Raw genomic sequence first — 19,930 nt, 5'->3', positions numbered from 1 at the left:
CCACACACTAGCCCACAAACACACACACACACACTCTCTCTCTCTCTTTCTCTCTCTCTCTCTCTCTACACACACACACACTCTCTCTCTCTCTCTCTCTCTCTTGTGTGTACCATTATATAATATAAATCCTAGGATTGTCTTTCATACACAAAGACACTCTCCCCTTCTCCCTTCCCTTCCTTTCCATTTTTATATTTGGTTGTTTTCTCTTCTTTTGGTAGGTTTTGTTTCATAAAACCACCACCACCACCCCCCAAATTCATCTATCCATTTATCCATCCATCCAATATATAGGTGAATGATTTCAGGTTGTGGCAGAACCTCTCCTCCTTCCCACATAATTAGTCTTCACACAACAACTCTAATCTAAGAGAGCATTAATTTGATCTCATTAGACCATTGGGAGGGCTTGGAAATTACTTGAATTCACAAGTAAAAATGCCTTTGGATTTGAAACTTGCCTTTGGCATGATTGGTATGCCCCCCTCAAACCTGCTCTGCAAATTATACATCACATTATATGTATGCCATTCAATGGAATCAAAACCTGTCATGTTCCGATTTCCCCCCATTAAAATCTAGAACAGAATTGCCTTATTTAATCCTATACATTTGTCTTTTGAAGTATTAGAATTGAATTGCCCATTTTTTTGTATTTGCAATATCTGGCAATAATCTATCATAATCTCAGCATTTCATCCAGTTTTAATCCAACCAAAAATAATGATGACTTACCAAACTTAGAGAACAGGATGAAAGAAAAAGACAACCAAAAATAAAGAAGAACATAAGAGGAGGATTATTACTACTATTACTACTAATCAAATTAGAGCTCCAGGATAAAAACCTATGAAGATCAAATTATAGCAACAACAATCAATTAAATTTTTAAAGAAAGGAATCATCGACTGATTGATGTTTTTCTTTCTTCTTCTTCTGTTTCTCTGTGTGCAGGAAATGCGACTGCGACGGCGTTGTTCTTGTCCCCAGCGTAAGAAAGAAGAAGAAATGAACTAAAGAAATATTTTCACATAATTTTTGGAGGACATTCTAGAGCTAGGAGCATTTTTAGACTGAAAAGCATTTTTGTTTGTTATTTTGGTTCTTTTTCCTTGTTTTATCATAATAATCATCATTATGTATTGATTATTTGTATAGATGGCATATTGTATGTATAGATGACCTATATGTATAGGTGGTATATTATATGTATAGATGTATAGATGGTATATGTATAGATGGTATGTATTGATTGTGTGTGTGTGTGTGTGTGTGTGTGTGTGTTTGTTTGTTGAGGTCAGGCCGACGTTTTACAAGATTGTGAAGAAACGGTCGACTGAGGAGTTCTCGAGCTTGCCGTATGTGTGCACGCTCTTCAACTGCCTGCTCTGGGTCCTCTATGGCATGCCCTTCGTCAAGCCCCATAGTGTCCTCATACTTACCATCAATGGCTTCGGCATCGTGCTCGAGCTCGTCTACATCGTCATCTTCTTCACGTTCACGACCAAGCAGAAGAAGGTAGTAATCATCGCTAGCTAATTAGAGTGCCCCCATATTATATCGCATGTCATTGTGCAAACATTAGGAGAGGTGCGAGAGATTTTCATTAGACCTAGATAGGTCACAATACAATAAACCTAGATAGGACCAATGATTGACAATATATATGTCTATAAATATTTTCCTAAGTCACACACGAAGTAAGCACGTATAGCCACCAACTAGATATAGACATAATTGTAGCTTTGTTATAATCAATCATAACCAAAGGAAAGACACTAGTTGATATATCAAGCACATTCTAGTTAGAGTTACTATGGCCATAGGTCATCTTACAACCCACCCCTACAGAGTAGACATGTTGCACAAACATCATGTGATGACTACAAACATTGATTATTAGCATATTCGATATTGTATGTGTAGTACGAAATTTAATATTGTTACTGATGTATTATATATCTGCAACATATGATACAATCAACATTTGGTTACAATTTTTATCCTATAGCCATTAATTGTGATAAGAGAAATGTGATAGTTCTACATTTCCCCCACTAAACTATACAAAGGCTTCCAATTTCTCAAAACAAAATTCATTTTGGGTGGGTGATCATATATTTGGGGAGTGCAGATGCAAATGTTGAAGTGGATGATGGCTATAGTGGCAGTATACTCTCTAGTGATATTGGTGATAATGTTGGGTCTCCACACACTCAACACACGCCAACTCGCTGCAGGGTCAATGTGTGTGGTAGTAGCTATTGCCATGTATGCTTCTCCACTTTCTGTTATGGTGAGTACTTAATATGACCCTTCCCATATATGAATAGTCTTTATCATTAATAGTAATGATATCCAAATCATAACCTTGAGTGTAGAATGTGGTCACCTTGCAAATTGATTAAAAGAAAAGTTAAAACCTTGTTGACAACATAATAATTCGGATAAGTAAATTTGGCAGGGTTTGGTGATCAGGACAAGGAGTGTAGAATATATGCCATTTCTCCTTTCTCTTTTCAATTTTCTTAATGGCGCGGTATGGTCAGGCTATTCTATTGTCACTAGGGACATCTTCGTTGCGGTAAGGCATTGTTTGTTAACTATATGGCTTAAGATATTACTGTCATCAATTTCACTCAATGAGTCAATTCACCATATATCAAAGACTTGTTCACTCACTAAATATCAAATAGCCATGTTCCAAATTTTTTTATCAACTATTAGGTAAACTCAACAAATGTCACCTTTGATTTATTTGGCCATTTGGGTTGTGCCTCACTAAAACCCATCTTCTTGTGTTATTTTATGAAATAGAAATGTTGTGTGAATGTGGCTAAACTTATCGTAAACGCGCCAACCAAGGATTGGTGGATCCCTTACTATATGTTTTCAATAAACCCATCTATTGTGCCTAAAACCTGAATGTACTTAGTTAAGCCTATATTGCACCATGTGTTGTCAAGATGTATAAGTGATCTGTAGAATGGGAATGTAGATGAAATCTCTTGAAATTTCTTGAAATTTTGAATGAGTTATGAAAGTACTACCTAATCAAATTGTGAATGAATAATGCAGATACCGAATGGGTTGGGGTGTTTATCGGGGATAGCACAATTGGTGTTGTATTTGGTGTATAGAAATGCAACACCCATAAATCCAGATGAGAAACATGCCAAGCTCATGAGTATCCATATTACTGAATCCATTACGTCCGATAACAATACACCAATGGAACCCATGAATAAGAACAACTATGTTGACAACTTCAACAACAATGTTTGATCCATGTCATTGTCATTTTTATTAAATTGTTTTATACTTTTGCTTATTGTTCATTGCAAGAAGTTTTTGCTCATTGTCATTTCATATATCTTGCAAAGAAGGCTTTTGTAATGTTGTTATATTAAAAACAATTATTTTATCTTTTCTCAACAACTTTGGAAGTTTACCATTTTCCTTTTAAAATGTATCACGTAGTTGATCAAGATTATAAGGAACAGACATTACATATTTGAGATTGAACTTAGATTAACTTCAATTAGCATGCAAGTGGCCATTGTAACAAATTGAAATAACTTGGATTCATTCCCCCATCTTAACAAACCCAAATTAACTTCACATTTTAAATGTTATCTCAATAAAGTTTAAGGTTGTTGAGTAAGTGTATGCCCAATGGAGATTAGGTGGTCATGGGTTCAACCCCTACATTCCATAGTGGCATCTAGTGAAATAAGAGATATAATTGCCTTTGGCCACTTTAATTTTAATACCAATGGAGGATAGTTTTTTATGAAAAAAGTGTATGCATGCAAATTGTACAAAGAACTTTAATTTACTCCACACATGTCATTCTATACACAAACCTAGCATGCCCTAGGTAATGAATTTATTTCTTTTATAGTCATTATATGCATCTCCTTGATAATGATACTACCTTAAGGGATAAAATGTGTACATTCTATAAAATAATTCACAACAATATAATTAATTTGTGGAGGAAACTTTAAGTCACTACACATTCTCATTTTATACCCAAACTTGGTAATCCTTGGGAAATGCATTCATTTCTTTCTTAGTCATAATATGAAATGCTTTGCTAACGTGTCCATTCTATGAAATGATCCTTTTTATGTGGACAAACATTTTGATTGAATAAACATCTTGACGGATAGATGGAAACCAAGCAACAATACTCTACTCCATTGACCGAGTCTATTGTACTCCAATCCAAAATGTCCAACCAAATGTAGGGTTCCAGATAGATGTAGATACTACGAAATCATTTGGAAAATGTGAATGGGTTTTTCTTGGAACGACAATGTATCATGAACTAGGGAAGAAGTGGAGGCTTCTGCTCTCTAGCATAAACCTCTAACATCCATTGTCAAATCTATTGAAGTGGATCCATTCACCAATAGATGCTAGAGAGCATCCATTCGTCTTCCATCCACACCATTGTTTCCATATGATATAACTCATGTTCTCATTTGTGTCTAAACACATGGAATATCAACATTCTCCTTGAATTGGTTTGTGTGTCAAAGTATCATAGTTTGATACAATGCAGTACATTAGAATTGCATGTGAAGCAAGCAAAATATCTAACACACGAATAAATGCAGAATTTTGTGTTCAAGTTGGATGCAAGATATAGAAAAATGGCTTGGTAGATGGGATGCAACAAACTTGCTTCATGATGCATCACTACATTCCTTTGTAAATGAGGTATTTTTGCAATGCTAATGTATCATGACATGGAAAAATGTGGCCGCTCATGCTTCACACATTAAACTACACATGTTGCACCTAAATACAAAACCATATTCTTCATGTAACAAGGAAACCGTACACATCGATACATGTTAGATCCCATCCCGTTATCCGCGATTCGAACCATTGCTTCCATGCCACTTAGCTCACATGCATTGCGATTTGAGACGGGGCGTTGGGGCACAAGTGATGAGAGTGGTCGACTATGCACACTTTGCCCTAAACAAGTTTGAGAGTCTGAGTATCCCACTTTGATACAATGCCCTGCCTTTGATCATATTCAACCATGCTTTCCACATCTTCGACCAAGTCCAATCCTTGCATGAATGTATATCACAACCACAATGTGCTCTCTCGATTGCAACATTCATTGGTAAAGTTCTTGAACATCGAGAGTTGCTACTCACTTTCACATGTATCATGTGAAATGTAATATTTTTGGTCTCATAGGTCATATTTGACCTCTAAAGATAATAATAGAATTTATCTATATATCTATCTCTCCCCCCTTCTCCCACCTCATACAAGTAAGTCATCTTGGTATTTCCTTTCTCTGATGACGGTTCAAACCCTTCTCCTCTGCAAGAATCTTTTCACACAACATGCTCCATTGCAAGAACCTCTAAAACGACGTGCTCCACTTAAATAATCTCTACAACTGTCTCTAGTGCAAGTTTTGTTGCAGTCTCTACAATAAACTTCTCTCCAATAACTTCTTGTGCTACAACGAGTTCTTAGCCAAGGTTCCACTATAATGGGAGATATGTATATGTCCTCTAGTTTGGTTTTGTACATAAGAAATAGTGTTTGGTTGATGTACATGTTTGCTATGTTTTCTTCATATGCATGCTATGATGTTGCTTTTGGAGTGGCTTGGTTTGGCATATGTCACACCCATAGTGATCCAAAATGTCATATACTAATGACCTACGTATTATGTATCAGGATCTTGTACAATATTTCCCCTACACAAGAGTGTGTATGTCTATGTGTATTTGTATCTATAGGTATTTGTGTCTATGTCCTAGTTTAGCACGATTTAGCCCATTGTTATCCAAAACATGATGTATGGATGGCATACCTATTCTTTGTAAGTCATGTGCTTTATTTGACCCTACCTATTCTTTGTAAGTTATGTTCTTTATTTGTACCCTGCATAAGAATGTGTATGTCCATGCGTATCTTCGGTATGTGCTATGTTTTGATTTTGTACTAAAGAAATTATGTTCTAGTCATGTACATAGTCATGTACATGTGTGTTGTGTTTTATGCGTGTATATGCTATGAGGTTGATTCTGGTTTGGCTTCCTTTGGCATGCTTTAGCCACTATGATCCAACATATAATGCATTCATTACCTACATTTTTTGCATAAGGATGTTGCTCTATTAGGAATGGTTGTTGTGTATTTTTGCCTGTAGGTATGTTTTTTGTTTTGGTCTTTGTTGTCGCCTTCTGACTATTCACTAGGGTCGACTAAACACAGGATCAAACGACAACTCAGAGTCGTCCTATCAACAAATTGTGGTTAAAGATGGAGTGTATCGACTCTGATTATCAATTACTTAAGCACTCATTCACAAATACTTAATTACATATTTAACTCATTCTGTTACACTTAATGACTCTGGTCGACTGTATAGATCATAAGCAAGAGTACGTTCAGAATTACAATTAACACCGATTACTAAATAATGACTTCAAAATACAGAATAGGCACTCTGCATAGAATATACTCTTAACTAAAATTTATGTTTGATAATACAAATATAGATCCATCATTATACAGTGCTCTTAGTCGTTTTTATAGGTGGCCTGAGAGTTTTTTCAAGCAACGTACAATTGCCCTATTCGGCGAGAACTCTTCGGTTACACTTAACAAACTGTATTAATATTTTTTATATTTGGCCTAATAATATATTTTGACTATTACTTTTACTTTGTCTGATCCACACCTGTCTATTACATTCGACTATGACTCCGATTACGACTATACTTAGCCTATTACCAAACTTCGACTATGACTAAAGTACGACTCGCTTGTCTACCCGGATACTTTGCTAGTTAGCCGGTCAACACATGGCACACCCGTGGGACAGTGCCTTGCACGGTCGAACTCAAAATCATGAGTTATTCTTCCTTGCCAGCATTTAGCTCCTCTTCGGTTGCGTTTTGGTCATCTTCATCAGGATCCTGATCATCAACATCCTTTGTCAAAATGTCTAGCAAGTTCGATGTTGGCATAAAAGGCCGACTCCTTCCAATTTGTATCCTAGTGTGAACTCGTCCAAAAGAGTTAGGGCTTAGTATATAAGCAATAAACTAACATTGTAAAGAGAGAACTTCGTGATCATCTTGTATACCGATCTCAGAGAGAGAGAGAGAGAGAGAGAACGCATGCATTAATAGAGCTTCCATTAAAGCTTAAACTATGTCTATCTTCTAGTATATCTTCTTGCCTCCATCTTGTGTAGTTTGCTAAACACATACGATAGGTCCTCATATACACACACATATGTTTCCGTGCATATTCGAATAACAATTGGTATCAGAGCGACTTGCAATTTGGTAGCAACAAACAACAGAAAAAGCTGAAAGGAAAAAGACCAGGTCAGTAAAATCTCTCTTTCAAACAAGAACATGGCTTCAACATCCGGAATAGGAATCGAAATCAGAAAATTCGATGGCAAAAACTTTGCCCTATGCAAGGAGATGATGCAGGACGTGTTGATCATCAGAAGACAAGTTAAAGCCATTCGACATAGTGAAAAACCTGCCACGATGACAGCTGAAGAGTGGAGATCTACAGATGAAATAGCACGCTCCACCATCCAAATGCATCTGGCTGAAAACATCTACTTTAGCATGGCAAAAGAGACAACAACATTCTCATTATGGGAGAAGCTACAAGACGTGTACGAGAAAAAGTCCTCATCTCCAAAACGGATTTTGATCAAACAACCATTCAACATGAAGATGAGAGAGACCGATCCGGCTACCTCCCACATCAACACCTTCAGCCGGGTGTTGTCCGAACTCTCCTCACAAAGGCTCAACTTTGAAGAAGAAGTCAAAGATCTTGCCCTCCTATTGAGCTTGCTGGTGAGTTGGGAGGTATTTTGCATGACGTACACCAATAACCAACCAATCCTAAACTTGCATGAGACGATCGGCCAAGTCCTCACTGAGGACATTCGACGAAAATCGATGGGACACACCATTGACGAATCAACAGAAGCCCACCAGTGGACTGAGTCAGTCGACCGATTAAGTCGATCAAGAGAACATGTCGACAGAGTCGGTCGACACCATAGTCAATCGAAAATGAGGGGAGACCAACAACGGTCAAAGTGCAGAACGGGCTGATTAGGCGAATTTTGCACACATTGTAGAGATGTTGGCCACAATGTTTTCGACTATTGGTCGATTAGGAGGAAAGAGAGTGGTCAGTGATCCGAGTGGAATCGAAGATAACCTGACTCGGACCACTCTCTTACAAGCAACCAAATCAATCTTGCCGACACCTGATCAGGAGAAATCCTTTTCTTGGAGGACTTGATGATCGGAGAAGTCCTCTATAGTGCACAAGATGCACACACGTGGTTACTGAATTCTGGTGCCACATTCCACGTGACCCCTAATATTGAATGGTTTTAGAACTATTCACTTGACCAATGGCAACATGATCACCTTGCACCAAGTACGACACGTACCCGATACGGTAAACAGACCAGAAGTTCGCACTCTCTCCATTACGAGATAGTACGACAACCCCTAGAGCTCGTGAACACAGATATATGTGGGCCCATGCTAGAGTGATCACAAGAGGCTCCCAGTACTTCATCACTTTTGTAGATGACTGTGTACACGGAAGGTTTGGGCCTACTCTATCAGGTCCAAAGATAAAGCACTCTAGGACTTCACTTGGTGGATATCTAAAGTGGAGAACTGGTCGGGACAAAGGGATCCGATATCAAAAGATTGTTCCTTACACACCCATGTAGAATGGATCAACCAAACGATCCAAGAGAGAGTGACGACAATGCTCCAACAAGCTAGACTAAAGCTAGAGTTCCGGGCTGAAGCATTGCAGACAGCAGTATATTTGATCAATTTTTCTCCATCGAAAGCAATCAAGCTCGAAGTGCCATAGGCACTATGGTCAGGCAAATAGCCAACCTATGACAGACTCCGTATATTCGGATGAGAAGCCTACACATTCATCCCCTGGGAGAAAAGGATCAAGTTGGCACCCCATGCGACGAAGTGCATATTTCTCAGTTATGGAACTGATGGGGACTTCGGCTATAGACTATGGGACCCTGAGAATCGGAAACTGATCTAGAGCAGTGATGTAGTATTTAATGAAGACTCTATCTTCTCTCAAGGGAACCAACAGAAAATAACCGGTAAATAGGTATCCTTCGAAGATGACAAAGCTATCATAGAAGGACCGACCCACCGAGCCGACTCAGAGACTCGACACATAGTCGAACTCGAAATAGCCGACAACAACTCCGAATTGGTAGGAGGTCCACTAGTCGAACTCAAAGACAAAGCCATCAAAGACAAAGTTGATTCGAGAAGAGTCGAACAAGGCAAAGTCAACAAGATGCGAGTTGGAAATAGAACCGAGTCAAAAATATCCATAGGGGAGGAGAAACTGACACCACCGAAATCCCAACTTGGGGGCAGTTCATCTAACAAGACTCTTAACACAAATGGTTCAACAAATACAAATCAACCAATAGAGCTGATCGAAGAATGTTGAGCGGCAAGCTCAACCGGGGCCGGATCGCCTGAATAAGCTGGAGCCGGTAAGCGAGACGGATCAGGCGAAACGGATCGGTATGACGGTGAGCAACCGAACCAGCAAGCAGTGGAGGCCGGGTGCAATCCGTAACTGTCAGTCCAATCGGAAGCCTAGTATAGGATAGACTACTAGGTAACTATAGTCTCGTAGTAAGTGTCAGATGCTCGTGTGAGCATTGAAGTACATGGTACTTCTGTCAATCCCAAGAGGACTTGTATAAATAGTGCTACTTAGCACAGTGTGTATACATAGCCTTGATATATAATTTTGAAATTACGTTTTGCTCTCTCTCTCTCTCTCTCTCTCTCTCTCTCTGTGTGTTGTTCTCTGTTTTACGCTTCCGCAAACACTCACGTTTACATGGTATCGGAGCGCGAGGGTTGAGAACCTTTGCTGCAGACATTTACTCTTGAGAAGAAAACCCTAACAGGTCGAAAACAGAGACAGTAGAAGACATGGATAGAGGCATGGCTACGTAGCTCCCGGTGGAGAAGCTCGACAGGAGCAACTACGCATCCTGGTCTTACAAGATGCACTAGTACCTGCTTGGACACGGGTACTGGAGTTATGTCGAAGGAGCGAATGATGCGGCACCCGACTCGGCACACAAGGACTTCCCGGTATGGGAACAGGCGGCAAGCAGGGTGATGTACTGCTTCGCGTCCAGTGTCGGCGATCAGCTGCTCAGCCACATCCATGACGCCAAGACACCGAAGGATGCTTGGGGGAACCTGTAAAAGGTTTTCGCCGCAAGCACCACTGCTCGGAAGCTGCAACTCAGACAAGAGTTGAGCAATGTTCAACAGAAGAACATGTCCGTGGCAGACTACACGGGCCGGATAAAGGAGATCTGCGACTCGCTCACCTCTATCAATGTTACCGTAGAGGAAGAAGAGATGGTGCAGGTATGTCTCGGAGGCCTGGCATCCAAGTTCGGAGCGTTCCGGACTGCGGTGTGTACAAGGGAGAATACCCCCTCATTCTTCGACTTACAGTCGATGCTCCTTGTAGAGGAGAACCACGCTGGTGCATCTACTAGTGCACCCCCGGACAGCCGAATGCTGTACACGGGAACGGATCTGTTCCGTGGGCGTGGTGGAAGAGGTGGGTCGGCACGCAATGGAGGCGGCCGGCAAGAGCAGGAATGAAGGCACTATGAGCGTGTCGACAGCAGTTCCGGGACTTCCACAAGCAGGGGGACTCAAGGCGGTGCCGGAGGCCGGCAAGACAAATCCGCTACGGAATGCTGGTACTGTGGCAAAAAAGGCCACAGGGAAAGCGAGTGGTGGAGAAAGCGTGCCGATTCGGACAAATCCGGATCCGGCAAGACCGGTAAGGGTGGCCGGCAAAACTTGCACTACGCAAACGGATCAGGAGGATCCGGAACCGGAAAGGCCGGTAAGGGGCCAGCCTTGGTGATGAATCACAAGGCAAACTCAATGAAGAAGACCACTTCCAAAACGGAGGAAGTGTGGTATGTTGATTCCGGCGCGTCAAACCACATGAAGAGCCATAAAGAGTGGTTCTCCTTTCTGGAGAAACTGGATCAACCAGGAGTAGTCGAAACCGGAGACGACACTTCTCACCCAATCATGCACGTCGGAGAAGTCCCTCTAAGCCACGTCGGACAGAAAGGGAAGCTGATGAACGTATTACACGTTCCGACAATCACGAAGAACCTGGTGTCCGTTGGTCAGATTGTCGACCAGGGGATGCAGGTGCGGTTTACGCACCTCGGGTGCTTCATTGAGGATGAGGGCGAAGTCATTGCGCAAGGGCGCAGAGACGGGAGGATGTTTATCCTCAACACCAATGACTTTGGCACCGCTCTGTTCGTGAAACGACAGAAGGTCGAATTGGACATCGACCTGTGGCACAAGCGGATAGGCCACGTCAACTATTGAAGGCTTCAAGACCTGCAAACGAAACAAGTCGTTTTCGGTTTGCCGAAGTTCAACGGCCGGAGAGCCGAAATTTGTGAAGCCTACCAACTTGGGAAGCAACACCGGCTTCCATTCCCCACCGAACGGAACCGGAGCCGTAACAAGCTCGATCTCATCCATTCGGATGTGTGGGGACCGGCACAAAGTGTAAGCCTTGGCGGGAGCCGATACTTCGTCTCCTTCATCGACGACTATACTCGACATACTTGGATCTACCTCATTGAGCGGAAGAGCGAAGTCTTCGACTGTTTCCGGAGCCTCCAGAAGATGGTGGAACGGGAATTGGAGAGGAAGATCAAATGCCTTCGGTCGGATGGCGGAAAGGAATATTTTTCCGGCCAATTCACTGGTTATCTGTAGCAGAAGGGAATTCGGCAAGAGTTCAGCTGCAGATACACACCGCAGCAAAACGGTGTGGCCGAAAGGAAGAACCGGACACTCGTCGAAGTGGCTAGGACAATGCTGGAGGAGAAGAGCATGCCTCGGTTCTACTGGGCGGAGGCGGTCTGGACGGCCGTCTACATACAAAACCGCATTGGTGACAAGGTGTCAGCTCATGAGCTGTATTTCGGGCGCAAGCCGAACTTAAGACACCTTCGGATATTCGGCAGCATAGCGTATGTGCATGTGCCGGATTAGAAGCGGAGAAAGCTGGATGCAAAATCGGAAAAATGCATCCTAGTCGGCTATGCTCAAGAGCAAAAGGGGTATAAGTGCTATAACCCCTGGACGAAGGAAGTCCGAGTTAGCCGGGATGTCGAGTTCGACGAATCGGCATCCTAGTACTCCCTACCGAGTCCGACTTCCGATCCCGACCCAATGCCGGAAGATCAGGCCAGTGAGCCTGAATCATCCCGGGCAGAGGATGATGCAGCCGGGACTCAAGATGAGAGTCCGGAATCATTACGGTTAAGTGGACCGAACGAGCGACTGAGTCGGTTGGACCAGTCGGATGAAGAGACGGCAAGTGGTGGAGACTCTGCCGTGCTCTCCCCGCGCAAGGCACCGAGGAAATGGTTCACGCGCAAAGAGAAGGGGAAGGGGAAGATGCCGGAATTCAAAATCGGCAACGATGAGTCGGATCGGTGCATATCCGACTCCGGAAAGGAGCAAGGCGGATCTTCGGCAACGAAGACCGAACTGGCCAAGAAGGGCCTCATATCAGGTGACGGTGCGTTGCGCCGATCAACCCGCCAGAAGGATCCCGTCATGCGGTACGGGTACAATGAATACATGGCGCATCATTATGCGTACATGACGAAGGTAACAGAAGTGCATGAGCCGGAGAGCTACACAGAAGCGGCAAAGGACACAAATTGGCGTGCCGCTATGGACGAAGAAATGCGGGCACTCGATGCCAACGAAACTTGGGACCTAGTTGATCCTCTCCGTCACTGTAAACCGATCGGATGCAAGTGGGTGTACAAGGTCAAGTACAATGCCGACGGTTCTGTTAACCGGTACAAAGCCCGGTTAGTGGCGAAGGGATACGCGTAGACCCATGGAATCGACTACGATGAGACCTTCGCTCTTGTGGCGAAGATGATGACATTTCGTGTGGTATTGGCGGTTGCTGCGGCAAGGGGGTGGCATCTTCACCAGATGGATGTGAAGAACGCCTTCCTTCAAGGAGAGCTTGAAGAAGAAGTCTTTATGACTCAGCCCCCTGGATTTCAATCGGAGATGAACAAATCGGCGGTATGCCGACTGAAGAAGTCGCTTTACGGCTTGAAGCAAGCCCCCCGAGCTTGGAACGCGAAGATCACGCACCGGTTGCGTAAGCTGGGGTTTGTTATCTCTAAGTCGGACACTTCGTTGTTCATCCGGCAAGGCTCTGACGGTCCGGTATGTATACTCTTGTATGTGGATGATTTAGTCATCACCGGACCGGGTCTTCCCGAAATCAACCGCGTCAAGTCCCAGTTGTCGGACGCATTCGAAATGAGGGACCTGGGGGACCTTCATTATTTTCTTGGGATTGAAGTGATCTGGACCCCCGACGGCATATTGCTCTCACAACGACATTACGTGTTGAATATGTTGTATAAGTTCAGCATGACGGATTGCCGACCTGTCTCCACACCCCTGGACCGGAATCAGCTATCCGGTCGGGATGGTAAGTCAGTTCATGCAGAAGCCGACCGTGGAGCACCTTCAGTGCGCACAATGAATATTACGGTATGTCAGCGGCACTACGGACCGGGGACTGCTATACCAGCGAGGTATACCCGAAGAGCTTGTCGGTTACACAGATGCTGATTGGGCTGGCGATGCGTCTGATCGCCGCTCCACTTCCGGATACATGTTCTCCATAGGTAGCGCGGCCGTTGCGTGGAGCAGCAAGAAGCAGCCCACAATGGCTTTGTCAAGCAATGAGGCTGAGTACCAGGCCGCTACCGTTGCCACTTGTGAAGCCATCTAGCTTCGGCGACTGCTGCAAGACTTGCGGATCGAGGTACCGACCCCGATCCCGATTTACTGCGATAACATGAGCAGCCTGCAGCTCGCCAGGAACCCTGTGTTCCATGCTCGCACAAAGCACATCGAGGTGCACTACCACTTCGTGCGTGAGCGGGTCCTGAGCGGTGAAGTTGACCTACGGTATGTTCATACGGATCGGCAAGTTGCCGACATCTTCACCAAGCCGCTTGGATCGGACAAGTTGCAGCACTTTACCGACATGCTTGGTATTCAGCATCTCAACATGCTGCACTTGAGGGGGAGAAGCAAGGGCAAAGTCTCTATCGAAACGGGCAAAGGCAAAAAAACTGTCGAACCCGTCGGTAAGAGGAGAGCCGGAAGAAGAGGAGACAAGAAGATGAAGGAAGCCGAGTCGACGAAGGAAGTCAACACATCCGAACAGGTCGGAGCAAGCGGCTGTGAAGAAGAGTTGTGCACTCAGGAAGAGAAGTGCATGTTGTGCGGAGGTCATCACGACGGTACTGACCATGATACGGAGTCGAATGAAGAATTCAATTTCGGTTCACCGGCTGAAGAAGCCGAGGGAAGCATGGAGAAGGCCAAGACTCGGAAGTGGTCCGATGTGGTGAGAGGCCTGAAGCCGGAAGCCGAATCGGAGTGTACCGATTCGGACAAGAGCTGGAACGAGTCGGAGATAGTTGACTCGGATCAACAGATGGATCCGGATGAGTCGGATCGACTGAAGGCCAAGAGGACACGGACACAGCGGAAGTCGTGCCATCGTGGGAGAACCGACGGATCGGCAAGCGCCGGAGTCACAGCAACGTGAGTGCTGAGATGGGTCTATTGAGCAGACATGCTGACCAAGAGGGTCGAGGCGCGCAGAACCAAAGGGGTCGCGGCAAACGGGACCGGACCGGACGAGGAGCACGAGCAAGGCGGAATGACGCCAGGAGAAATCAGTTGGAAGAACCGACTGCCACAGAGGTCGACACTACGACCCCACCTCAGGTTGAGCTTGAGGGGGAGTGTTGAGCGGCAAGCTCAATCGGAGCTGGATCGCCTGAATAAGCCGGAGCCAGTAAGCGAGACGGATCGGGCGAAATGGATCGGTATGACGGTGAGCAACCGAACCAGCAAGCAGTGGAGGCCGGGTGCAATCCATAACCGCCAGTCCAATCGGAAGCCTAGTATAGGATAGACTACTAGGTAGCTATAGTCTCGTAGTAAGTGTCAGATGCTCGTGTGAGCATTGAAGTACATGGTACTTCTGTCAATCCCAAGAGGACTTGTATAAATAGTGCTACTTAGCACAGTGTGTATACATAGCCTTGATATATAATTTTGAAATTACGTTCTGCTCTCTCTCTCTCTCTCTGTGTTGTTCTCTGTTTTACGCTTCCGCAAACACTCACGTTTACAAAGAATCCGAACGACTTATTTTCGTACCTAGGAGATCTGGACGAGCTCGAAGGGTGATAGAGTTCTATCAACCAGGCCTTGAGTATGTCCATTACACCGATGCAGGCAAACCAAGCACATATGAAGAAGCCATGGTCGCACCGGGCGCTAAAACATGGCTACGAGCCATGAAATCCGAAATGAACTCGATTCACAAGAATCAGACATGGGAATTGGTCGAACTACTAGTCGGAAGAAAGCCGCTACCTTGCAAATAGGTTTTCCAATACAAATATGTATCTGACTAAGAGAAACCCAAGTACAAAGCTCAGCTTGTCGCGAAAGGGTTCAAACAAGAACATGGGTTTGACTGCGATGAGATATTGTTACCAGTAGCCAAGATGAGCACCCTCAGACTCCTACTAGGAGTTGTAGCAACAGAAGACCTAGAGCTAGAGTAGTTAGATGTAAAGACGACGTTCCTACACGGAGATATGGAAGAAGACATTTACATGTCTCAACCGGTAGGCTTCACGGCGACGGGGGAGGAAAGTCACCTCGAGAAAAGCCTCTATGGCTTGAAACAAACGCCGAGGATGTGGTACCAGAAGTTTGACTCCTACATCAGGTAGCATGGATACTGCTTATCAAACTCCGACCCATGTATGTACATTCAACAACTGGCCAACGAATCTAGGATTTAGCTGATCCTATATGTTGATGACATGTTGATTGTAGGAAGCAATCAACTAGAGATCGGAAAGCTAAAACGGAGCCTTCATGACAAGTTTGCGATGAAGGAACTCGGACAAGCCTTTCACATACTACGCATGGGGATCGAGTGAAATTGGATGACCAAGACTCTCTAACTCTCCTAGTCTTACTATATTGGAAAGGTTCTGAAGCACTTCAACATGGAGAATGCGAAGCCAACAGCAACACTATTTCCGATGTCGATCCGACTCTCGGACAGAGACTCTCCTTCAACAATTTCAATGAAGAATTGATGATGGTGTGCAACCAAAAAAAATTCGGAAACCAGGAACACCTCTATGATTGTGACAAGTGAGGAAGAGTTGTTGCTCATTAGCGAGCAGAACGAAGTGAACCTTGTCGGCGATGAATCGACATGGATGGTCAATTCGGGTGCATCATTTCACCTAACCCCTGACCAGAAATGCTTCTCATCATACATGGACGATGATCTCGGATCCGTAAAGATGGGAAATGAAGGACCATGCCGAATCGTTGGCATTGGAGACGTGTGTTTGGTGACCTCAACTGGCTGCAGACTTGTGTTGAGAGATGTTTGACACGTTCTAGAGGTTCGATTGAACCTGATATCAGTCGGTCGGCTGGATGATGAAGGCTACATGGGTAGCATCCGGAATGGTGTCATGAAGTTCTGCAAGGGGAGCCTAATCGTGTCTCCAGCACGGAAAACCAACACACTGTACGTAATGAATGCTCGATTATGCCGTGGGTAAATGAATATGGTAGCCAAAACAGTCGGTGAACTGTGGCACAGGAGGTTCTGCCACATGAGCCAAAAGGAGATGCAGAAGCTTGCTGAGGATAACCTCATTCCGGAGGTGAAGAACGTGCAACTTGAGAAATGCACTGATTGCTTGGCCGGTAAGGAAAATTGAACATCCTTCAGAACAAGACCCCTAATGAGGAAGAAAATACTGATGGAACTCGTGCATACGGATGTATGCTACGTGGACACAAAGTTGCGTAGTGGTTCACAATATTTCGTGACCTTTATAGACGACTATAGCTGGAAGTTGTGGGCTTCCGTGCTTAAGACAAAGGATCAAGTGTTATCCAGCTTCAAAGAGTTCCGAGCGAGGGCCGAGAGAGAAACCGACCGTAAGTTGAAGGCAGTCCGAGCAGACAATGGCGGAGAGTACCGCGGACTGTTCGAAGAATATTGCCGTAAAGAAGGAATCTGGCTTGAATATACCATGCAAAAAATGCCAAAGCTGAATGGGTTGGCCAAGAGAATGAATTGGACCATAATGGAGAGAGTCTGAAGCATGCTTACACATGCGAAATTACTGAAAACGTTCTGGGCTGAGGCACTAATGACAACAACATATGGGATAAACCGATCACCCTCAGTACCCTTGGACAATGATATTCCACAACAGGTGTGGAGCAGCAAAGATGTGTCATACCGACATTTGAGGGTGTTTGGTTGTCTGGCTTTTGTGCATGTGACAAAGGACTAGAGGGGGAAATTAGACCCGAAATCTCGGCCATGCATATTTCTCGGTTATGGCGATGATGAGTTCGGCTATCGGGTATGGGACTTAGCCGAGAAGAAGGTGATTAGGAGCTGCGACATTGTCTTCATGCAAGAGAAGACTGTCGGGAACTCAACGCTCCCTATACGCAACGCTCGGCCACAACCGAGCTTAGGATCATACACAAAAAACGGGAAATAAAGAACGACACAATGGAAGAGAAGAGTACGCAGGATGTTTAACGTGGAAAACCCCAAACTAGGAGAAAAAAAAAAACCACGGCAGCCCACAGGCTGCAAACTATGACTAGGTTAGTATGTACACCAATGAGTTCACGAAGGCAACGACCTCGTGCTCACGATCTTCACCACAGGCGGAGGTTACAACAGAGGCAACAACCTCTTTCTCTCTCTCTCTCTCTGTACACTGTTACGCGCTCTGATCTCACGCAGACAAGAAATAATAACAACAACAGTTACTAAAAGTTTGACCTAAATCATATTTATACTAATATGACTTTTCGGCTATTTACAAATATAGCCTCGATGGACTCTCAGAAACATATTTACGAATATGTCTCTTCATCCGGTTCTCACCGGGTCTGCACCATCCGGCTCTCCGTAGCTGGGTACTCCTCATCCGGTTCATACCGGATCTGCACCATCCGGCTCTCCGTAGCCGGGTACTCCTCATCCGGTTCATACAGAGTCTGCACCATCCAGCTCTCCGTAGTCGGGTACTCCTCATCCGGTTCATACCGGGTCTGCACCATCCGGCTCTCCGTAGCCGGGTACTCCTCATCCGGTTTCTTCTCCCTTCCCATCCGGAGGGACCTATCTCCCAACAAACTCCCCCTTCACTCCGGCATGGGGTGTCTTCCCAGTCCGATCCTCTTCCGGCATGCGTCTAGCTTGTCGGGTGTGAACACTTTGGTCAGCATATCTGACCCGTTCTCGGCCGTGTGGATCTTCGTCAGTGCGAACTCCTGGTCATCTACTGTTTCCCGGATCCAGTGATACCTCTGCTGGATATGCTTCGTCCGAGAATGGTAGGCCGCATTCTTAGCAAGGTGGATGGCACTTTGACTGTCGCAATAGAGTCGGTATTCCTCTTGCTGGATACCGAGCTCTCCGATGAAGTCCTTCATCCATAATATTTCCTTGTCGGCTTCCACAGCCGCCATGTACTCCGCTTCCGTGGTTGACAATGCAACCGTCTTCTGCAGCCTCGACTGCCACGAAACAGCTCCCCCTGCATATGTCATTACATACCCGGATGTAGACCGGCTGCTATCCACATCAGCCGACATGTCCGAATCGGTGAAACTGTCCAGTTGAGGTTTTCCGGAGCCGAATCGGAGACACATATTTGAACTGCCCTTCAAATATCAGAGTATCCATTTGACCGTGTTCCAGTGCTCCTTGCCGGGATTGCTTATAAACCGGCTCACCACTCCGACTACGTATCCTATATCTGGTCGGGTAAAAACCATTGCATACATCAAGCTCTTGACAACAGAGGCATATAGAATCTTCATCATATCCGCCTTCTCTGCTTTCGTCCTCGGGCTTTGCTTACCGGATAGCTTGCAGTTTGCCGGAAGTGTCGATCCGACTAGTTTCGCATCTGACATGTTGAACCGGTGAAGCGCCTTTGTCACGTACTTCTCCTGTGACAGCCATAATTGCTTCGCTGACTTGTCCCGAATGATGTGCATCCCCAACATCTATCTTGCCAGACCCAAGTCTTTCATTGAGAAGGTCCGGTTGAGATCCTTCTTCAGCATCCGTATTTTGACTTGGTCCCGTCCGACGATCAACATGTCGTCCACGTACAGAAGGAGTATTAGGAAATCGCCTCCTTCGAACTTCTTCACAAACACGCAGTGATCGGCCTGCGTCTTGTGGTACCCTTGATCGGTCATGAAGGAATCGAACTTTCGGTACCATTGCCGGGGAGCCTGCTTTAGTCCGTACATGCTCTTCTTCAGCCGGCATACCAGGTGCTCCTTCCCTTTCTCCACAAATCCTTCCGGTTGCTGCATGTAGCTCTCCTCTTCGAGGTCACCGTGGAGAAATGCCGTCTTCACGTCCAACTGCTCTACCTTAAGGTCCATGCTTGCCACTATACTCAACACCATCCGAATGGAGGTCATCTTTACAACCGAGGCAAATATCTCGTCAAAGTCCACGCCCTTTTTCTGTTGGAACCCCTTCACCACGATCCTGGCTTTGAATCTCGGGGGGTTGCCGGCATCTCCTGGTTTCAACTTGTACACCCACTTGTTTCGGAGTGCCCGCATTCCTTTCGGCAACTCCACCAATTCGT

General features: G+C 44.9%; 1 protein-coding gene and 1 pseudogene across 1 annotated transcript; one reads left to right on the top strand and one right to left on the bottom strand.

Annotated features, from left to right (window-relative positions):
• The first annotated feature begins 441 nt into the window (after positions 1–441).
• On the top strand, positions 442–3,288 carry LOC147857633 (bidirectional sugar transporter SWEET5-like). Its single transcript, XM_087327044.1, has 6 exons — positions 442–478; positions 958–994; positions 1,305–1,521; positions 2,138–2,299; positions 2,468–2,587; positions 3,082–3,288. Exons 1-6 carry the CDS (start codon positions 442–444, stop codon positions 3,286–3,288), a joined length of 780 nt encoding a protein of 259 aa, XP_087183170.1.
• Positions 3,289–6,905: 3,617 nt separating this feature from the next.
• The window catches only part of LOC147857632 (uncharacterized), a 33,412-nt pseudogene continuing 20,387 nt past the window's right edge, over positions 6,906–19,930 (bottom strand).

The sequence above is a fragment of the Azolla caroliniana genome, unplaced genomic scaffold, assembly GCF_043228905.1.
Source record: "Azolla caroliniana isolate FFs.n. ecotype wild unplaced genomic scaffold, voAzoCaro1.0.p SCAF_11, whole genome shotgun sequence".
Classification (NCBI taxonomy): Eukaryota; Viridiplantae; Streptophyta; class Polypodiopsida; order Salviniales; family Salviniaceae; genus Azolla; species Azolla caroliniana.
The sequence above is the reverse complement of the archived record's forward strand: the minus strand, read 5'-3'. Positions and strand labels throughout refer to the sequence as shown.